The sequence below is a fragment of the Rhincodon typus genome, chromosome 23 (assembly GCF_021869965.1).
Source record: "Rhincodon typus isolate 14 chromosome 23, sRhiTyp1.1, whole genome shotgun sequence".
In the NCBI taxonomy this organism is placed as follows: domain Eukaryota; kingdom Metazoa; phylum Chordata; class Chondrichthyes; order Orectolobiformes; family Rhincodontidae; genus Rhincodon; species Rhincodon typus.
In genome coordinates, this window is record NC_063354.1 from 3,837,744 (window position 1) to 3,850,976 (window position 13,233).

Consider the following 13,233-nt stretch of genomic DNA (forward strand, 5'->3'; position numbering starts at 1 on the left):
GAGTTTAGTACAGGGAGGTGAATGCGGGGTACAGGTGAGTTTAGCACTGGGAGGTGAGTGTAGGGATATTTGAGTGATCTTTTATGCTCCTTTTCCTGCAGCAACTGGATGCGATTTGGAGAAGTGTGCGCTGGATTCCAGATGCATTGCATTGTGCGCGCTACAAGCATTCATCTGGAGGCATCCCCATCACATGGTTCATCCCAGAGGAAGCTGCTCAGGAGAAGAAGAATTCCACCTCTTCCCACATGGATGATCTGCCCTCCCCATCACCCTCACCAGAGAACCTGCGGAGAAAAGCTCCGAGCGGTGAGAGATAGAATCCATTCACTGACTGCCACAGTCTCCAACTCGTAGAAACATAGACAAAAGCAGCAGGAGTAGGCCGTTCTGCCCTTCAAGCCTGCTCCGCCATTCAATATGATCATGGCTGATCATCTTAATCGATATTCTGTTCCCAGCTTTCCCCCATTTCCTTTGATCCGTTTTGCCCCCAGTACTATATCCAACTCCTTCTTGAAATTAGGCCTCAACTGCTTTCTGTGGTAATGAATTCCACAGACTCCCCACTCTCTGAGTGAAGACATTCCTCCTTGTCACAGCCCTAAATGGTTTGCCATATCCTTAGACTGTTCCCATCCATCTTGTTCACTAGTCCTTTAGGGAAGGAAACTCCCATCCTTACCTGTGGTCTACATGTGACTCCAGACCCACAACAAGTAGTTGACTCTCAACTGCCCTCCAGACAATTCGGGATGGGCAATAAATGCTGCCTGGCCAGCGATGTCCTCATCCTGTGAATGAATAAGATATATTAAACTGCATCTGCCATGCATTTGCCCACTTACCCAGTCTGTCCAAATCACACTGAAACATCTCTATCGTCCTCACAGCTCACCCTCCCACCCAGCTTTGTTTCATCTGCAAATTTGGAAATATTACATTTAGTTCCCTCATCTATATCATTAACCTCTTATTGAGAATAGCTGGAGTCCTAGCACAGATCTCTGCAGTATCCCACTAGTCACTGCCTGCCACTCAGAAAAGGACCGATTGAATCCTACATTTTATTTCCTGTCTGCCAGCCAATTCCCTATCCATCTCAATGCACTATTTCCAGTCCCATGTACTTTAATTTTACACATTAATCTCTTATGTGGGACATTGTTGAAAGCCCTCTGAAAGTCCAAATAAACGACATACACTGGCTCCTCCTTCTCAGCTTTATTCATTATATCCTCAGAGAATTCCATTTGATTGGTCAAGCACAATTTCCCTTTAATTTGTTCATTCCTGTCTGGCGCAAAAGTTACACAGGAAAGGCAGGTGTAATAACTGCACAGGCTGGTATCCCATCACGTGTGTGTATATGTCTATGTATATGTATATGTGTATGTATACGTGCACATGGACTCTGACCATCCAGCTGAGAGCCAGTCCCTAGAATGGGGAGAGTCTCTGAGACTCCTGTTTACATCTGTCAGCCAGGGCTCCCTGATTGGCCCAGGTCAACAATCTGTCACTACAGTGGCTAAATCCTGGTTTACAGGGGAAATTAGAGAGAGGATTAGATCCAAGGAGGAAACATAGAACATAGAACATAGAACATAGAACATTACAGCGCAGTACAGGCCCTTTGGCCCTCGATGTTGCGCCGACCTGTGAAACCAATCTGAAGCCCATCTAACCTAAACTATTCCATTATCGTCCACATGTTTATCCAATGACCATTTAAATGCCCTTAAAGTGGGCGAGTCTACTATTTTTGCAGGCAGGGCATTCCACGCCCTTACTACTCTCTGAGTAAAGAACCGAACTCTGACATCTGTCCTATATCTATCACCCCTCAATTTAAAGCTATGTCCCCTTGTGCTAGCCATCACCATCCGAGGAAAAAGGCTCCCACTGTCCACCCTATCTAATCCTCTGATCATCTTGTATGTCTCTATCAAGTCACCTCTTAACCTTCTTCTCTCTAACGAAAACAGCCTCAAAACCCTCAGCCTTTCCTCATAAGACCTTCCCTCCATACCAGGCAACATCCTGGTAAATCTCCTCTGCACCCTTTCCAATGCTTCCACATCCTTCCTATAATGCGGTGACCAGAACTGTACGCAATACTCCAAGTGCGGCCGCACCAGAGTTTTGTACAACTGCAACGTGACCTCATGGCTCCGAAACTCAATCCCTCTACCAATAAAACCTAACATACTGTACGCCTTCTTAACAACGCTATCAACCTGGGTGGCAACTTTTAGTGATCTATGCACATGGACACCGAGATCTTTCTGCTCATCCACACTACCAAGAATCTTACCGTTAGCCCAGTACTCTGTATTCCTGTTACTCCTTCCAAAGTGAATCACCTCACACTTTTCTGCATTAAACTCCATTTGCCACCTCTCAGCCCAGCTCTGCAGCTTACCTATGTCCCTCTGTAACCTGCAACATCCTTCCGCACTATCCACAACTCCACCGACTTTGGTGTCATCCGCAAATTTACTAACCCATCCTTCTACGCCCTCATCCAGGTCATTTATAAAAATGACAAACAGCAGTGGCCCCAAAACAGATCCTTGAGGTACACCACTAGTAACTGAACTCCAGGATGAACATTTCCCATCAACCACCACCCTCTGTCTTCTTACAGCTAGCCAATTTCTGATCCAAACCGCTAAATCACCCTTAATCCCATGCCTCCGTATTTTCTGCAATAGCCTACCATGGGGAACCTTATCAAAAGCTTTACTGAAATCCAAATACACCACATCAACCGCTTTACCCTCATCCACCTGTTTGGTCACCTTCTCGAAGAACTCAATAAGGTTTGTGAGGCACGACCTACCCTTCACAAAACCGTGTTGACTATCCCTAATCAAATTATTCCTTTCTAGATGATTATAAATCCTATCTCTTATAATCCTTTCCAACACTTTACCCACAACCGAAGTAAGGCTCACTGGTCTATAATTACCAGGGTTGTCTCTACTCCCCTTCTTGAACAAGGAGACGACATTTGCTAGTCTCCAGTCTTCTGGCACTATTCCTGAAGACAATGACAACATAAAGATCAAAGCCAAAGGCTCTGCAATCTCCTCTCTAGCTTCCCAGAGAATCCTAGGATAAATCCCATCCGGCCCAGGGGACTTATCTATTTTCACACCTTCCAGAATTGCTAACACCTCCTCCTTATGAACCTCAATCCCATCTAGTCTAATAGACTGTATCTCAGTATTCTCCTCGACTACATGGTCTTTTTCCTGTGTGAATACTGACGAAAAATATTCATTTAGCACCTCTCCTATCTCTTCGGACTCCACGCACAACTTCCCACTACTGTTCTTGACCAGCCCCAATCTTACTCTAGTCATTCTTTTATTCCTGACATACCTATAGAAAGCTTTAGGGTTTTCCTTGATCCTACCTGCTAAAGACTTCTCATGTCCCCTCCTGGCTCTTCTTAGCTCTCTCTTTAGGTCCTTCCTGGCTAACTTGTAACTCTCAAGCACCCTCACTGAGCCTTCACGCCTCATCTCTACATAAGCCTCCTTCTTCCTCTTGACAAGAAATTCAACTTCTTTAGTAAACCACGGTTCCCTCACTTGACCACTTCCTCCCTGCCTGACAGGTACATACTTCTCAGGGACACGCAGTAGCTGTTCCTTGAACAAGCTCCACATTTCAATTGTGCCCAGCCCCTGCAGTTTCCTTCTCCATCCTATGCATCCTAAATCTTGCCTCATCGCCTCATAGTTGCCTTTCCCCCAGCTATAACTCTTGCCCTGCTTTATATACCGATCCCTTTCCATCGCTAAAGTAAACGTAACCGAATTGTGGTCACTATCACCAAAGTGCTCACCTACCTCCAAATCTAACACCTGGCCTGGTTCATTACCCAGTACCAAATCCAATGTGGCCTCGCCTCTTGTTGGCCTATCTACATACTGTGTCAGGAAACCCTCCTGCACACATTGGACAAAAACTGACCCATCTGAAGTACTCGAAGTATAGCGTTTCCAGTCAATATTTGGAAAGTTAAAGTCCCCCATAACAACTACCCTGTTACTTTCGCTTCTAGCCAGAATCATCTTTGCAATCTTTTCCTCTACATCTCTGGAACTTTTCGGAGGCCTATAGAAAACTCCCAACAGGGTGACCTCTCCTTTCCTGGTTCTAACCTCAGCCCATACTACCTCAGTAGACGAGTTGTCATCAAATGTCCTTTCTGCCACCGTAATACTGTCCTTGACTAACAATGCCACACCTCCCCCTCTTTTACCACCTTCCCTGATCTTACTGAAACATCTAAACCCCGGAACCTGCAACAACCATTCCTGTCCCTGCTCTATCCATGTCTCCAAAATGGCCACGACATCGAAGTCCCACGTACCAACCCATGCTGCAAGTTCACCCACCTCATTCCGGATGCTCCTGGCATTGAAGTAGACACACTTCAAACCACTTTCCTGCCTGCCGGTACACTCCTGCGACCTTGAAACCTTACTTATGACCTCACTACTCTCAACCTCCTGTACACTGGAGCTACAATTCAGGTTCCCACTCCCCTGTTGAATTAGTTTAAACCCTCCCGAAGAGCATTAGCAAATTTCCCCCCCAGGATATTGGTACCCCTCTGGTTCAGGTGTAGACCATCCCGTTTGTAGAGGTCCCACCTACCCCAGAATGAGCCCCAATTATCCAGGTATCTGAATCCCTCCCTCCTGCACCATCCCTGTAGCCACGTGTTCAACTGCTCTCTCTCCCTATTCCTCGCCTCGCTAGCACGTGGCATGGGTAACAAACCAGAGATAACAACTCTGTTTGTTCTAGCTCTAAGCTTCCACCCTAGCTCCTTGAATTTCTGCCTTACGTCCCCATCCCTTTTCCTACCTATGTCGTTGGTGCCTATGTGGACCACGACTTGGGGCTGCTCCCCCTCCCCCTTAAGGATCCCGAAAACACGATCCAAGACATCATGGACCCTGGCACCTGGGAGGCAACACACCAACCGCGAGTCTCTCTCGTTCCCACAGAATCTCCTATCTGTCCCCCTAACTATGGAGTCCCCAATGACTAATGCTCTCCTCCTCTCCCCCCTTCCCTTCTGAGCAACAGGGAGAGACTCTGTGCCAGAGACCTGTACCCCATGGCTTACCCCTGGTAAGTCGTCCCCCCCAACAGTATCCAAAACGGTATACTTGTTTTTGAGGGGAATGGCCACAGGGGATCCCTGCACTGTCTGCCTGTTCCCATTCCGTCCCCTGACTGTAACCCATCTACTTTTTTCCTGTACCTGAGGTGTGACTACCTCCCCGTAACTCCTCTCAATTACCCCCTCAGCCTCCCGAATGATCCGAAGTTCATCCAGCTCCAGCTCCAGTTCCCTAACACGGTTTCCGAGGAGCTGGAGTTGGGTGCACTTCCCGCAGATGAAGTCAGTGGGGACACTAGTGGTGACCCTTACCTCCCACATTCTACAGGAGGAGCATACAACTGCCCTAACATCCATTCCCACTGTTCTGAATTCCCAAACAGACAAATTAAAAAAAAAATATACTAGTAGCCTTAGCAAATCAGCGCTCAGAACCTTTTTTTTTGGTTAGAGGAGGAGGATGGGTGGGAGACACTACCTAGTTAGTGTTTCGGGTAAAGCAACTGACCAAATATATTACCTCACTTACTCCAAAAATGGAGTCACGTGAGGTAAGACTTTTATAACCGAAAAGCTCACCTTCCCAGGCTGCCCTCGCGCTTCCTCCCGGACTCCCGCCGCTGAAACAACTGAAAGCATACAAATTATACAAATTACATACAAATTATCCAGAAAAAAGAAACAGCGGACCTGAGGAATGGGAGCAGTTTAGAATTCACCAAAGGAGAACAAAGGGATTGACTGGGAAAGGGAAAATAGTGTGAGAGTAAGCTTGTGGGGAACATAAAAGCTACCTGTAAAAGTTACTGTAGGTATGTGAGGAGAGAAGATTGGTGAGGACAAATGTAGGTCAGAAACAGAGGAAGTGATAATGGGAAGAAAGAACACAAACAACAAACTACAGGATTCAGTGAGAGGCAGGAACTGAAGCAAATCAGTATTAGTAGGGAAATGGTGTTGGGGAAATTGAGACTAATAAATCTGAAGGGTGTTCCTAGTGTACTTAAGGAAGTGGCCATTGAACATCATGGAGCAAGGGCATGGATCAGACATTCACTGAGTAACAGGAGTTACAGCACAGGCCATTCAGCTCAATACAGAGCAGGCTGTACATCTGGAGCCCTATGTATGACTCACTGCTGCATGGCACTCCCACCAGTTGTTTTATGTTCGTTGTCCAGCCCTGACTCAGTTCTGTGTAATATGATGTAGCACGCTCCCCCTTGGGAAAAAGGATCTCTGATTTTCACCCTGTGAGTGACACAGCTTAACCCATTCTCTTCAGCATAAATCCATTCAATCCAATCTCCCACAGTTCATCCAATCAACAGGTCCCTGCACTGTAATCCCTGTGCCATGATCCCTGCACCACGATCCCTGCACCACAATCCCTACGTTGGGAAAATGAAGCTTAGACTGGGTGACTGATGGATGACCACTTCGCAGAACCCATATATTGTACCTGCAAAAAAGACCCTGAGCTTCCAGTTGCCTGCACTTTAACATACCACCCTGTTCCCTGGCCAACATTTCTGTGTCAGGTTTGCTGCCATGTTCAAGCAAAGCTCAGTGTAAGCTGGAAGAACAACACTTCATTTTCTGCTTGGGGACCCTGCAGCCCTCTGGACACAATATCAAGTTCAATAATTTTAGGACCTAAACTCTCCCATGTCCCAGCCCCCTACCCCACACACCAGGCCTTGTTACCATAGTCTGCTATTACACACCACCCATTGTTAGCCACCAACAGTCCCCATTAACAGTTATTCACCCTCCTAGCCAGATTGTTATTCACTCCTTTGTCTGTCTAACTGCTGTTCTGTCTCTTTGGACTCTATCCCCACCTATCGTTTACTCCTTACACCCACACTATCTTCTACATATAAACTGACAATTTCCTAGCCACACTCTGTTCTGAGAAAGGGCCACTTGACCTGAAACATTAACTTTAATTTTTCTTCACAGATGCTGCTAGACCTGCTGAGCTTTTCCATCAACTTCTGTTTTTGTTCCTGATTTCCAACATCTGCAGTTCTTTCGGTTTTTATTTAGTATTTAACTCACTGCCACATCTCTTCTGGGAATGCCCACCTTGAAGTTCTTCTCTCCGATAGGATTTCTGTTCCAATCTTTTTTTCCACCATCATTAATTTTGCTGTCACTCCTGGCGGTTGGCAAGGTATTGTTAAAATCTGTTTCCGCAGCCACATCACATTCCTAAGTGACTGTCTCTGGTTCAGACCCACCCCATGTGGATTCGAACTCAAGTTTCATCCTTTATGCTTTCAATCCAACCAGGATCATAAATAGCTCCACAATGTTCAACGTTCCACAGACAACTTCTCTCGCTGCATCCCAAGGTCCACACTCAGTGCCATACCTCATCACGTGCACACCCTCAACCTCTCTCTAACAGCATCGCATCACGCTAGCTCAGAGCTGCGCTGCTCCCTGTTTCACTTCATCCTCTGGCTCATTCGCCATGCTAACAAGAAACATTTTCTTTTCCTTTGAGGCATCAAGGAAAACAAGATTCAACAACTCAGATATCCATTGCCCTCTGGAACCTTACTCCCATCCCTTTCCCTCATTCCCTCTCTCAACCCTACCTCCTGTTGCGTATTTACTATTCCTTCTGACCTTGCTCTCTGATGCTGAATGTTTTGTATTCAGCAATGGTTTTGATTTATCCCTCTGCACCCCCACCTCAATGAATTTTGGGTAGAACATGATATTGAACTCTTCTTCCGTTGCCTTCGCTGCCATGCCCATTTCTTTGGGCAAGTATCCTCTCCCTATCCCACAGATCCCTTCGCCCAGTTCCAACACTCTCCCTCTGGCCTTTTATCTGAACTCAACCTGTTCATTGAGAATTGTTGATGTGACATTGTTCGCCTCAGTTTCTCTGCCCACCCCCCCCCCCCCCCCCCCCCCCCCCACACCCGCCCCCCCGTTACCCATTCCAACTTTTCCCCGCCATGAACAGACTGTACTCTGTGCTCTCAGATCCAATCCTGATTCTGTAATTAAGCCTGCTGACAAGCACAGTGTTGTTGATGTCTGACGACACTGACCTCTACACTGCAGAGGCTGAGCGCCAGCTCTCAGATATCTCCTTCTATCTCCCCCAGACCATAATCCCACCGTGGCACATCAGGCTATTCTGTCCACTTGTGTCACTAACCTGATTTCATCCAGATCTCCCCCCATTGCCTCCAAGCTCATAGTCTCCAACCCCGCACAGCTCGCTTCTACTTCCTTTCCAAAATCCACAAACAGGACTGCCTGGCAAACCCACTATTTCTGCCTGCTCCTGCCCCCAGAACTCATCTCTTCCTCGACTTGGACTTTCCTCCCCTATCCAGTCTGTTCCCACTGACATTTGCGATTACACTGACGCTCTACACCAGTTTCAGAACTCGAGTTCACGGGCTCCAGCCACTTCCTCTTTACTAGGGACGTACAATCCCTTTACACGTCTATCCCCCATCAGGATGGTCTCAGGGCTCTCTGCTTTTACCTGCAAAAAGGCCTGAACTGTCCCCACGCATTACCACCCTCCTCCGCTTGGCCGAGCTCATCCTCACCCTGAACAACTTCATTTTTAACTCCACTCACCTTCTTCAGGTCTAAGGGGTGCCCACGGGTACCCACATGTGCTCCAGTTATGCCTGTCTCTTTGTGGGGTACTTGGAACATTCCTTGTTCCAGTCCTATTCCGGCCCCCACCCACAACTCTTAGTCAGTTATATCAATGATACCATCTGCTTCCCTTTCTCGTCCAGAATTGGAAAAGTTCTTCGATCTCGCTTCCAATTTCCACCCCGTTCTCACCTTCACCTGGTCCATCACTGACTCCTCCCTTCTCTTCCTCAACATCTCTGTTTCCATTTCAAGGGAAAGGCTGGCCACCAAGCCCACTACAAACCCACTGACTACACATCCTCACACCCTGTTTCTTGTAAAGAATCTATTCCATTCTCCCAGTCCATCTCCATTGAGCTTGTTCCAATAATGCTAATTTCGACAAGGGAGCCCCCAAAACGTCCCACCTTCTTCTTCAACCGTGAATTCCCCAGCACCATTGTTGACAGGGCCCTCAACTGGGTCCGACACATCTCCTGCACCTCCGCCCTCGCCCCCTCTCTTCCCTCTCACTACAGCAATAGGGTTCCCCTTGTCCTTACCTACCGTCCCACCAGCATCCACATCCAGGGGGTCATTAACCTCCATTTCCATTACCTCCAGCAAAATGCCATCACCGGGCACATATTCCCCTCCCCTCCTTTGTCAGCCTTCCACAGGGATTGTTCCCTTCGGGACACCCTGGTCCACTTTTCCTTCACTCCCAACACCATCCACAGCCTCATGGCACCTTCCCCTGCAAACGCAGATGGTATAACATCTGTCCGTTTATCTCCTCCCTGCTCAGTATCCCAGGGCCCAATCACATCTTCCAGGTGAAGCAGCACTTTACCTGTACTTCCCACAATCTCATCTACTGCATGTGCTGCTCACAGTTTGGTCTCCTCTGCATTGGGGAAACGAAGCGTAGACTGGGTGACAGCTTTGCAGAACACCTATGTCCTGCTCGCAAAAAAGACCCTGAGCTTCCAGTTAACTGTAACTTCAACACACTACCACATTCCCTGACCTGGTCTCAGGCTTGCTGCAATGCTCCAGCAAAGCTCAGTGCAAGCTGGAAGAACAACACCTCATCTTCCACTTGGGGAACCTGCAGCCCTCCGGACTCAATATTGAGTTCAATAATTTTAGGGCTTGAGCTCTCCTTCATCCTTACCCAACCCCCACACACCAGTCCTTGTTATCACAGTCTGCTATTACACACAACCTATTGTTAGCCGCTAACAGTCCCCATTAACAACTATTCACCCTCCTAACCTGATCGTTATGCACTCCTTTATCTGTCTAACAGCTCTTCTGTCTCTTTGGATCCATCCTCACCTGTCGTTTACACCTTAGCCCCATCCTATCTTCTGCATATAAACCTACAGTTTTCTAGCCACCATCAGTTCTGAAGAAGGGTCACTGGACCCGAAACGTTAAGTTTGATTTCTCTTCACAGATGCTGCAAGACCTGCTGAGCTTTTCCAGCAATCTCTATTTTTGTATCCCTGCATCAGGATTGGCCAAGTGTTAACTGGGTTGCTGTTGATTGGTCGGATATTCATTGGCCTGAAGTAAATTTTCCAAGGGTTGAACCCTTGGTGGGGGGTGGTCTATTCCTTGGGGCTGATCACTCAGGAGTTGATCCCTCACTGTCTGATGCGGTTACTGTGAGCTGCTCTCTCTGTGTCTCAGGCTCCCAGCCCTGCTCCGATGATGACGCCTGCTCTGAGGTATTCCTTCCCAACGACAGTGACTATGATTCCAGTGACCCCCTGAGTCCGCGGGAGTTGGATCTGCTGCAGTGTCCCCCTGCTCCGTTGAGGAACTCGGGTGGTTGCTGGTTGAGCGGCAGTGCCCCAGATGTCCTCCAGGCGGATGAGCTGCGACCAAAAGGCGACTGTGAGGATCCAAGCAGCTTCCGAGGAGTGAGTGAGCCTGGCGCAGACAACGGCCAGGACCTGACTATGGGAGCTGTCAGCAAGGTCAACACAACTGTGCCAACAAACTCCCAATCCTTGAGTAAGACTCAGCCCAGAATGCCTCGGTATCAGAAATATCGCCACTTTAACCAGAACAGGTGGCTGTGTTTCCACGAAGACCCCCAGTCTGTGAGCCTGTCTCTGGGAGTCTATACACACAGACAGGAGGCTGAGCTATCCTTCTCGAAATCACCCTGTCTAGCCCAGGATCTGAGTGTTGCTAAAAGCACCAAAGGCAGCTTTGAGGAGTCCAAGTCGAGTGTCGGTGGAATCATTATGGACGTGAGTCAGAAAAGCAGCTCCCAGGAAGAGTCGAGCTCGTTGTCATTGAGTATCTGCAGCCATCAGTCGCAGAGTGCTGAGGTTAACTCCACCGATGGCACAACCCTGGAGACTGACTGTGACGAATTATGTGACACTCAGAGCTCAGATATAGTCAGCAGTGTTCTGTAGGGAGTTACTGCACACAAGACAATAAGCAGACACATTGCCTGTGGGTTACTGACCCTGATAGACCCAGAATGTTTATTAGCATGGGATTGGCTAGAATTGGTCTGAAGACACTGGCTGATGATGGTGGGACAGGGAGTTACATTGGGAGAGGAGGGGAGGGGGAAATCTCAGTCAGTGTCCTCACCTCTTCATGACTTGTGTGTGGACATTGGGAAAGAGTAGGTTCAGCCCCCACTGTGATTTTTCCACAGCCTCTACCTGGGCTGAAGCTCCATTGAGAGTCAGTGCCTTCAGGATGGAATGGAGTGTGTGGAGTGGGTGGAATGTGGGCAGTACAGGGGAAACAGTGGAGACAGAGGAACAAGCAAAAGAGTTGTAGATCAATGTTTTGCTGGAATTTGAAACTGGCTATGATCATTATTGAGTGATTGTCCAATGTGTGAGCAGGGACTGCTGCTTTGCTCGTTTTTATCTGACAGAGATTCTACACTTTGCCAATCGCTGACAGAGCTCAGTCATCAGCAGGTGGAGTGTGCCCATCACTGTCAGGCTGAGAATATCATCTGTGCAGGAGACTTGAAATCAGTCCATATTCTGGTCAGTCAGCAGTTTGTGGACTGAACACACTGACCCTGTATGGACTATTCCTGACACCATTTCCTTTTGTCACCTGCTCTGCCATTTCCTACCCATAATCTATTTTTGCACCAAGTGTTAGCAGGGAATATTTTTCAGGAATTTGAGTTGCAGAATCTGCCTGGGATTTGAGAAATTCCAGTTTGTTCCAGCTGTTTAGGGGAAGCTGGGTAAAGAAATAATGAGGGATGTTCAATCAATTCATTGCTTATTTGGGCAAAGACGTGTTTGGGAATAAATACGGGGGATTATGATAAGGGGAATCTTGCTTATTCTTTATCCAGGTGTACCTTAGAATCATCCAGCACAGAGAATGTCATTCAGCCCATCATGTCTCTCTCACCAATCAAATTAGAAAGAGCAGTCTGCTCAGTCTCAATTACCAGTCCTTTGCCCAGAGCCCTGCACATTTCTTTGCATCAAGAATTTCTCCAATTTCCACTGCCCCTTCAGACAGTGTGTTCCTGATCACAAGAACTTGCTGAGTCTACAAAGAAACCAAACATCTCCTCCTTGTTTACCTTTGATCTGAATTCTCTGCTTACCAACCCTCCTGGTCTTGGAAACGCCTTTTCCTTATTTTCTCTCCAGCAAAACCTTTTTTAAGATTTTGAACAAGCTAATGTCCTGCGACCCCTGTCTGTTCAAAAGAGAAACATCAAATGTAGCCTTTCCTTCCAAATTTCTCCCATTTCGCAAAGCAATAGGGAGTAGCTTAAAGAAATGTCTAGGCTTTTGTGTTTTAATCCTGTGCTTGATGCTGAATTATTTGCACTAATGAGTGTTTGGTGAAGTGATGGATTTCTGGGAACTCCGCAATATCAGGTTCTTGAAGAGAAAGCTTCACCAACAGCCCAAACACTGGACTGACAGAAAGGGATCAGCAAGCACAACTTCAAAGGAAAAATAAAGACCTGACCTTTCTCAGCCACTTTTGATCCCTACAATTCTTTAAACTGCAGGCTGTTATGTGTTTACACTGAAAGGGAACATATTAATGTTTGTGGCTCTGGTGTGTATGTCTGTGATTTCTTACAATGCTGCTGTGTGACAATGTTTGTAAAAAGGACAGAGAAAATGTCAAGGAACCTGTCAGTTCTGTGAAGAATTTCAATTCCTGTACAACTGGCTTTGATCAGTCACCAGAAACACTTTATAAACACCAAGGTGTCAATGAAGGAAAATGTATAATAGTCATGAAAAATGTCTCAGTCTGATGGTTCAACAAAGGCTTACTCTTTACTCAGTTCATTCACCCTCGGTGTGATAATGCTGTATACTCACAGTTATATCACCCTCAGTATGACAACATCATATACTCACAGTTATAGCACCCCGGTGTGATAACATCGTATACTCACAGTTATATCACCCTCAGTGTGA

General features: G+C 47.1%; 1 protein-coding gene across 1 annotated transcript in view; it reads left to right on the top strand.

Annotated features, from left to right (window-relative positions):
• The window catches only part of ankfn1 (ankyrin repeat and fibronectin type III domain containing 1), a 54,074-nt gene extending 41,051 nt beyond the window's left edge, over positions 1 to 13,023 (top strand). The window contains exons 16-17 of the mRNA XM_048610709.1: positions 102 to 309; positions 10,475 to 13,023. Of these exons, the coding sequence (XP_048466666.1) occupies positions 102 to 309; positions 10,475 to 11,214 (948 nt within the window). The 3' untranslated portion in view covers positions 11,215 to 13,023. The remainder of the gene's footprint in view (positions 1 to 101; positions 310 to 10,474) is intronic.
• The last annotated feature ends 210 nt before the right edge of the window (positions 13,024 to 13,233 follow it).